The sequence below is a fragment of the Austrofundulus limnaeus genome, unplaced genomic scaffold (genome assembly GCF_001266775.1).
Source record: "Austrofundulus limnaeus strain Quisiro unplaced genomic scaffold, Austrofundulus_limnaeus-1.0 Scaffold385, whole genome shotgun sequence".
Taxonomy (NCBI): Eukaryota; Metazoa; Chordata; class Actinopteri; order Cyprinodontiformes; family Rivulidae; genus Austrofundulus; species Austrofundulus limnaeus.
Genome location: NW_013952787.1, coordinates 264,501 through 273,747, shown reverse-complemented (window position 1 = coordinate 273,747; position 9,247 = coordinate 264,501). Strand labels below are relative to the sequence as shown.

The 9,247-nt window shown below is 40.3% G+C and overlaps 1 protein-coding gene across 4 annotated transcripts in view; it reads left to right on the top strand.

Annotated features, from left to right (window-relative positions):
- Positions 1–87: 87 nt before the first annotated feature.
- The window catches only part of inpp5ka (inositol polyphosphate-5-phosphatase Ka), a 30,038-nt gene continuing 20,878 nt past the window's right edge, over positions 88–9,247 (top strand). Inside the window, exons 1-5 of one of the 4 annotated variants that reach the window (XM_014023674.1) lie at positions 88–188; positions 486–576; positions 7,838–7,942; positions 8,022–8,130; positions 8,522–8,638. In XM_014023674.1, coding sequence (XP_013879128.1) covers positions 497–576; positions 7,838–7,942; positions 8,022–8,130; positions 8,522–8,638 — 411 coding nt within the window. In that variant the 5' untranslated portion in view covers positions 88–188; positions 486–496. Of the gene's footprint in view, positions 189–356; positions 374–485; positions 577–7,837; positions 7,943–8,021; positions 8,131–8,521; positions 8,639–9,247 lie in introns of those variants that run through there. The other 3 variants (XM_014023675.1, XM_014023676.1, XM_014023672.1) reach the window with 3 other exon arrangements.

Below are 9,247 nucleotides of genomic sequence, written 5' to 3'. Positions count from 1 at the left end.
TGGCAGTAGTTATATTTGAAGATTGACGTCAGTTTGAGATCGCACTTTTATTTTGAAAGCAGCTTATCAGTATCCGGTTAAGGGGCGGGGCCAACAACAACAGAGGATTGTATGCTACTGAAGTGGAGTACTGTACGTCTTTCAAGTTGAAAACAGACACAAAAATAAGTCTTACTAAGGCTAACCAGGTAGTTTATGATAACATTCGCTCACATTAATGTTACTTTGAGTATCTAATGTTTATTAAAAAGGGAAGTTAATTAGGCTGATGCTTCTACCTGAAGACAAGCGTCACTCAGTGCACGGTGATAACATCTGCTCTGTCTTTAACATGACCTGATGTAATGCTTTAAATATAGAGAAACTTTTGAAGGTAGATGAGAAATTTGAAATGCAGCGTTTTTAGCTAACTCAGTCTGAAGTTTGCATGTTAGCTTTTAGGAGACAGAAAATTAGCTTGACTTTTAAACAATCTTCTGTTTTAGGTGCGGAAAAGATGGAGGAGAACGAGGAGCAGCCAGACAATGTTTCAGAGCTAAACCTGAAAGAGGAGCACTGCGAGGGAGAAAGCGTCAGGTTGGATTTTCTTCTGTAACTGTTTGTGTCTGTGAAGGCACCATGCCTTTATGAAGGAGAGGTGTCTGTGAAGGCACCATGCCTTAATGAAGGAGAGGTGTCTGTGAAGGCACCATGCCTTTATGAAGGAGAGGTGTCTGTGAAAGCACCATGCCTTAATGAAGGAGAGGTGTCTGTGAAGCACCATGCCTTAATGAAGGAGAGGTGTCTGTGAAGCACCATGCCTTAATGAAGGAGGGGTGTCTGTGAAGCACCATGCCTTCATGAAGGAGGGGTGTCTGTGAAGCACCATGCCTTCATGAAGGAGGGGTGTCTGTGAAGCACCATGCCTTTATGAAGGAGGGGTGTCTGTGAAGGCACCATGCCTTTATGAAGGAGGGGTGTCTGTGAAGGAGGGGTGTCTGTGAAGGAGGGGTGTCTGTGAAGCACCATGCCTTTATGAAGGAGACGTGTCTGTGAAGCACCATGCCTTTATGAAGGAGACGTGTCTGTGAAGGACCATGCCTTTATGAAGGAGGGGTGTCTGTGAAGGCACCATGCCTTTTATGAAGGAGGGGTGTCTGTGAAGGCACCATGCCTTTTATGAAGGAGGGGTGCAACTTGTTGCAGATCACTGGTGCCTGAGAGCACCACAAACCAAGGTTTGATAGGATGGGTTGCTTGTGCCTGGCAAACATTGAAGTGGCAATAATATCATGTAAAATCAACCTTTTTTTGAGTTTTGTCATGTTATAATGTTATCCTCTCATCAAAAGCATGCTCAGAGTCTTACTTTGACTCATTCATGCATGTTTGAGGAATCCTGTAGTGTCCTGAGGCAGCAGGCAGGAGAGCAAAAACCACCAGTTGGGACAAGAACCACCTTTTGGGATCATCTCCTCCTCTGGGCTGTGTCTCCAAGCTGAGCTGAGCACCAGAGGCGACTGCTCTTAAACTGCACGGGAAGCTACGGAGCCCGCCGGGGGTCAGTGGGAGAAACAAAAACAGCCGCTGGAAATCCGTGTGCACGGATTCCTCCTCACTCTCTTAACAGATGAAAAAGAAGACAAACAGCAGACGTTGCTTTGCAAAAAAAAAAAAGGGAAAAAAAAGCATGTATTGCTTCATCTGCAGATCAACCGAGGAGTAACAACCTCTCTACCGTTATTAAAAGCTGACACGGGTCCGTCCTGAGCACACAGAGGAGCTTTGTTTACGTTTGTAACACGGAAGTAGAGCTGAAAGTTTACAACACTGAGCATGTCCAGACTTTTATTCTGAATAAAACTCCGGTGCATGTAAACACTTTACATGATCGGATTGTGTCCATGTAAACAGTACATTCAGATTATTTAATCTGAATACATTTCAATCCGATTAAAAAATTTTGTGCATGTAATTATAGCTACTGGTAACAATGCAGCTTTCCTCTCACTCAGTCCCGCAGCTTCACAGAGCTTTAAACAGTGAGGACGCTGAGCTTCCACAGAGTTCAATAGAGAAGCAAAGAGTGCAGCGAAACGAGACGAGCCATTGGATAAATGCTGGGCTTTGTCCCGCCCATCAGACGCTCAGCATCTCTGGGGTTCTTTGGGGAAGTGGGCTGGCCTCGGCTGGCCCGGACGCTCAGCTTCTGCATGATGATTGGATGAGCTGTCAGAGGCTGAATCTCTGTTTGATTGACAGCAAAATGAGTGAATCAGCGATCTTTTGATGTAAACATCTGTGTGAGCAGTTTTTAGTTTCATTCTGTTCTGAGTTGAACCGGAGACTTTCCTAATCCTTTTAGCAGCATTTTCTTTGTTAAAAACAGCTAGCAACAAACTGAGCTTCTATTTCTGGTGGGTTTTTTGTATCTGCTTGTGTTTGGAGACTGACTATCAGTCTTTCTGACTTCGAGCACAGTTTTTCTTGAAAAGGAAGGGAGGGTAGAATTTACTTTTTAATAAACCGACACATTTTATGATGTAGGCCAAAACTGGGCTTCCCCTTCTTGGAAGACCAGCATCCACCACTGCATTGGGCTGGTTTCCACCCAATTGGGCTTCTTTTGATCACGTTGGGCTGGGAAAAAAACCTGTTTAGGCAGGTTGTTAAAATTTGGGCTACTTTTAACCACATTTGGTGGGTTTTTAGAAAGTATTCATAAGGAAACTATATCAAAATATCAAGGGTCACTACAAAATCGTGTTGTTAACATCAACTGTAAATGCACCAAAGAGAAGAGACTGTTTCTGAGAATCTGAGGACCTACCCCCTCCTTCTGCAAAACGAGAGCTATTAGTTGGTTTTTCTTATGCATGTGCTTGCAGCAAACATTTTAACAGCCTCCATCTGTTTGTTTACAAGTTTTCATTCTAAAGATGAGTCTCTCACTCTCTCTGTCTTTTCAGAGCTACAAAAAACATAAATACTGATTCAATGCAGATGTGTGCTAACTGTGTATTTGTTGTTAGTATAATATACACGTGTAGGCTATATCAGTAATATAAACTTTTTTATGCTGCACACAGAGTCAGAGGTTGAGATTTGGGCTGTTTTTTTGTGGTTAGGTGGATTTTACGTTGTGTTTGGGCTGGAAACTGTCACTCCAATCTGGCGACCCTACCGCCTGGCCCCGTGCTGAAATGGGCGGCACAGAGGCCACTTTCAAGGTGTTTAGAAACAGATATGATGAGAAGTCAAGTTTAATTTCTATTTAAACATATAAACAACATTTTAATAACAACTGAAGGTGACATAGTTACTTTATTATGGTATATAATTTAAATATATGCCTTAGAAACGCATATTATTGCCCATTTAATGTTTTGTAAGGGTTTCAAGAAAATCTCTTTTTACTTTTTTTTGCACATCTTACAAATGCTCAATTGGATTTATATTCTGCATTCTGTAGGGATGAATATGTTGCAAGACCAAACCCACTGCAGTTACCAGTCTGCTGTGTTATAGCAAGTGGATTAGGTTGGCCAAGAGTTCACAACTAATGCGGATTTACAGCCAAAAAACAATAGCTGAAAAAAGAGCAGTTATGTGGTCAATGAGGTTTTTTTTTACATTCCCACACACGCAGTGTTTTCTCAACTTTTAAAAGGTCTTTGTTATGACATTTTGCAATGAGATTAGGAGTAGTTTTTAATGCACAATGACTGCTTGTAGTAGACGAACAACCCAGTTCCCTAATCATGCTGCTGTGCTGTGCAGCGGTCCAATCCTTGAGCCGCTCAGCTGCTTGATTTTACTCCACCAGATCTGATCACTTCTCCTTTAGGTTCCTTTCAAACCACAATTTTTGTTCCTTTAAAAACTCATAGCTTCAGTACTCTATTATTTAAGGGGACAGCTGTCTTTACTATTCCTAATATTTTGAATCAGAATGGATGAAATCAGTCAGCTGTTCGGCACTGTGGGGCGCGTCCGCAGTGACACCCTTTCATCCGATGCCACGCAGTCAACAGGAAGCAAACTGGCTCTTCGCCATCGGCTCAGCCAGCTAATGACCTGCATGGATGACCTGGACCCCACAAACAAGCTGCATGAGAAAATGGTCAAGACCCTGGACAGTGCCTTTCTCGTCTGTGCAAAGAAAACAAACAAGCCAAAGAAGGACAGCTTCAGGTGAACAGTAATGCATCCTCTCGTTATTCAATCTACAGAAGATTAACGCTGCTCTGTCTTCTTCATTGCAATTTCCTCTCTGGGTTCAATGATCTGCCTCGTCACTGGCCAATAACATACTCACTTCATACTTTCTGATAAAGTGTTTCACTGAACTTATCTCTCTGTTTGCTGTTGATCAGCACAGAATATTCTATGTTCTACATGCTGTGAAGAGTTTTGACCAAACTGTAGCAGCCTAATCTGATTAGTCACACTCAAACAAGTGTTTATCTTTGGAGTTTTGCTGTGAATGAGACATTTTGTTTGGAAAGCTCAAAATATAGCTTGTGATTGGTTTTTAGGTTTTAGATTATGGCTGTGTAAAGAGACTCACAAGACGGAATGAGATTTTAACTATTTAACTTTTGACAAAAACTGAACTGATTGGTCTTTCTCTAGTTTAGTTTTTTCATGAGTCTCTTCAGACCTTAGAACACAGTTTCAACATAATCTTTAATCTTTTTAGAGCTGTGACAACCTTTTAAACTCAGGGGCATCTTTTCATAAGAGGCCAAAATTAAAAACCCACGAAGACAGTAGTCCTGGTAACATTTTTAATGTGGGGGTTAAAAGACATGTCCTGATCAAAAATAACACCAAGGTTCTTTACATTAGAACAGGAGGCCAGATTAATGCCATCCAGAGGAGGTGAAAGGCTACAAAGTTGATCCCTAAGATGTTCAGGTCCAAAAACCATAACCTCTGTCTTATCTGAGTTTAGAAGCAGAAAATTAAGTCATCCATGTTTTTATGTCTGTAAGACATGCTTGTAGTTTAAGTAACTGGTTAGATTCATCAGGTTTCATGGATAAATATAATTGAGTATCATCAGCATAACAATGGAAATTTATCCCATGCTGTTTAACAACTTTACCGAATGGAAGCATATATAAAGTGAAAAGGATTGGTCCAAGCACTGAACCCTGAGGAACTCCATGACTAACTCTGGTGTAAGAAGAAGATTCATTATTAACATTAACAAACTGAAATCTATCAGTTAAATAAGACAAACCATTTTAGAGATGTTCCTGTAATCCCAATATCAAGTTCAAGTCTACATAATAAAATATTGTGATCAGTTGTATCAAATGCAGCACTGAGATCTAACAGGACAAGAATGGACACAAGTCCACTGTCTAACAGGACAAGAATGGACACAAGTCCACTGTCTGAGACAATGAGAATATTATTAGTAACTTTCACCAGTGCTGTTTCTGTGCTATGATGAGCTCTAAACCCTGACTGAAACNCAAGTCCACTGTCTGAGACAATGAGAATATTATTAGTAACTTTCACCAGTGCTGTTTCTGTGCTATGATGAGCTCTAAACCCTGACTGAAACTCCTCATATAGATTATTTCTATCCAGATGTTCACGTAGTTGATTTGCAACTATTTTCTCAAGAATTTTTGAGATGAATTGATTAGACAGTGGCTTGCAAATATATTCATACCCCTTGAACTTTTCTATATTTTGTCACATTACAACCACAAACATAAATATAATTCATTAGAATTTAATGTGAAAGACCAACACACAGTTGTATACAGTTGTGAAGTGGAAAGAAAACTGTACATGATTCAAACGTATTTTACAAAAAAGTGAAAAGTGCTGTGTGCAAAAGTATTCAGCCCCTTTTTCTCTGAGTACAACCAATTGCATTCAGAATGAATGAATAATACATCTTTTCATAAGAGGCCAAAATTAAAAACTCAACCAAGGTTGATTTTTTTAAATCTTTATATCTTTTTTGCCTGCTTCTCCTTTCTGGGTTGTAGGGAGCTGGTATCTATCTCAATTACTGTAAAAGGGGCGGGGTACACCCTGAACAGGATGCACAGGGCCACATGGAGACACTAAGACAAACAAATATTCAGTCTCACTCACACTTAGCGACAATTGTGAGTTACAATTGAATCTAACATGCATGTTTTTGGTTTGTGCAAAGAAACTGGAGTACCCTAAGAAAACCCATGCACACACCTGGAGAACATGCAACCTACCTGCAACTTTGTTGCTGAGATTCAACAGGTCTAACCACTGCAGTGTTGTGCTGCTCTTTTTTATAATATTTACTAGAAATTCTTTGAATTGCTGACTTCTGTTAGTTACCTCCGCCAAGGGCGAGGTAATGTTTTCGGTCGCTTATGTCTGTCTGTCTGTCGTTCTGTCTGTGGACAACATTACTCAAAAACTTGTGGACGGATTGTCATGACATTTGTACCACTTGTGGGTACTGGGCCAAGGAACACACCTTTAAATTTTGGTGATGTTCCGGATCACGATGCGGATACAGGAATGTTTTTCTTTTAACACTCTGAGATCGGCAAAGCTGTGATGCTTTTACAGGGCTTCTGTAAAAAACAGTGTGCTGGATTGGACAGCACGGACGTCAAACTTTATAAAGTAATGTTAAAACCACATTTAATGATGAATAATTTCTGCCATAATATGCGCATTTACAGAACGTTTTGTGACCAGGAAGTGCGTGACTGCACCATGAAACCTATTTTTCCAATTTCTTCAAACACACCACATTTCCTAAACAACCAATCAAAACAGTTTGTCTCTACTAGGCTTGTAAACAGAGAGCTGCCGGGCCTCAAAGTTTGGAGACGGGGGGAGCCAGGAAGCACTTTATAAAGAGAGTCAAACCATTACAAACTCATACAAGGAGATAAAACAGACGTTTTACATGGTGAAATGTGACTGATGAAAACTTAGGAGCTTAATCCCACACCAGTTTGACCATGAATAATGTTGGGTGACCAGTCTAACTTTTTTTTTTCACATTGGACTCCACTGAGAAGAAATCCTTGCATACTGCTGCTTAAATGTTCACTACGTCAGAACTTATTTGGTAAATGTGTTTCCATCTCTGCTTTTGCGCATTAACTCTTACAGAATGGAGGAAAATGGCCTTGGCAGTGGTTTGCACTCTCTGAGTGCTTCTAGTTTCCTATGTCTTTTTCTAATTACTTTTTTTGTGGTTTCAAATGAAAACATTTTAACACAGCCTATCAAAACAGCTTACAAAACCCTCTAAATTCAAACGGCTACAAACGTTTCTCCTTAAAATTACTGACGAAAGTAAATGGTAATGCAAGATAATCTGGATAATGTAAATTCAGGCAGGAATGCTTTAGCTGCGATACGCTCTTACAGGCAAATAAGAGTATAAACCCTCAGTTCTGACTGAAATGGACATGAGAATGAAACCCCTTTGCATGTTTTTGTTCTTAAAGAAACGATGCACACATTGGTGAGCTCAGAGATAATTAGACGGCTTGTTTGGCTCTCAGAGAACGGTACAGTCAGATTTTGTGTCACCACCCCCACCACTTTTGGTGATCAACTCTTTTTGTCTCAATTCAAACAAATTAACCAGAGGTTCAAACTTAATTTTCTCAGCTTCAAAGTGTGAACTCTGCCTTAGGTCTGTTAAACCTCTGCCACAAGAGATTTAACCATCGGTAATTCCACCAAATTCAAGAGTTGTTTTTGTTTGTGTGTTTCATAGATTAGTTTTACTTGAGTATAAATTTTCTCTTGAGATGATTGGATGGATTTAATATTGCTTGTTGCATGTCAGTACTCATCCAGTTTGGCTTTCGTTTCACAGACTTCACATAGTGACGTGGAATGTGGCCACTGCAGATCCTCCAGAGGATGTGACCTCACTTCTCCACCTGAACTCACCAAAAAGCGCCGACCTTTATGTCATTGGGTACATATGTTTGTTTTTGTCATCATTAATGTTTGTATTTCTGGTTGTATAGCAGATTGACAATCACAACTGTGTCCAGTCTGCAGGAAGTCTACTCAGGACCTGTAAGATTTATGACAGACATGATGTACGACGATCCATGGAGTCAAAAGTTTATGTCCACTTTAGCACCATTGAATTATATAAAGGTACTGACACACACGTTGGTTTTCATCCTCATGGGGACTTTGCATTGACTTCCATTCATTTTCCAATCATTACTACAGCCTAAACTTGACCTAAACACCCCAGTACATACCTAACCCTAAAGCAAACCGAAACTCAGTTCATACCTTAGTCCCAAACCTATCCCATCCAAAATTGGCAAAATTGGCACCTATGGGGACCAGGCTTTGCACCCCATAAGGAGCATTTGGTCCCAACAAAGCTATTAGTCTGGAAAATGGTCCTCATGATGTAGCAAAAACATGTCCACACACACAAACTCCAGTCACTGTCAGACATTAAACCAGGACATAAACGTGTTTTAAATGAGTGTGTGTACATGGTTGCTTGAGTTTTGTGTACTTTGTGTTTCAGGTGTCTTCAGTGAGAATGCAGGGTCTGCTCCTACTCTTCTTCTCCAAACTGGAGCACGTTCCCTTCATCAGAGAAATCCAGGCAAAGTACACTCGTACGGGCTTGTTTGGTTACTGGGTGAGCAAAAATCTCTTTTATTCTCCAACCAGGGCAGTGGATCACCACAACGATAGAGCGCAACATTCACACACGTCTTTTTCAAAACTTCTTGTCGACCCAAAAGTTAATAGTTTGAACCTAACTCGTCTTTTGACCTGTGTACTTTACTTAACAAATCATAGTGTAAATATGTACAAATACATCAAAATTGTTTGTCATCTCCATCATAAGTAGGCTTTCTATTAGGGGTGGGAATCTTTTACTATCTCACGATTTGATTCGATTCAGACTTTTAGGGTCACAATTCGATTCAAAATCGATTTTTTTCATTCAAAACTCAAAGTGAGCCCATTTGTCGTGTTTCTAAAGTGCTTCATCTTCATTTTGCAAATTTTGCACACAGTGAAGCTCAGGTCAAACTCAGACTTATTCAGTAAAAAACAAAATGAACCCAAATATTTGCATTCTGACAGGGGTCAGTTTCCTCCTGTTTTGTAGTTTCCTCTTTGATTTGGTGCTTTCTGCGCATGCATATGTACCAGAACCAGCTCCATGTGACGTCAGGACGTCCCAAGTGGTTACAAAATGGAGGTTGACAACCTTTGGATTTTCTTTATATATATATAT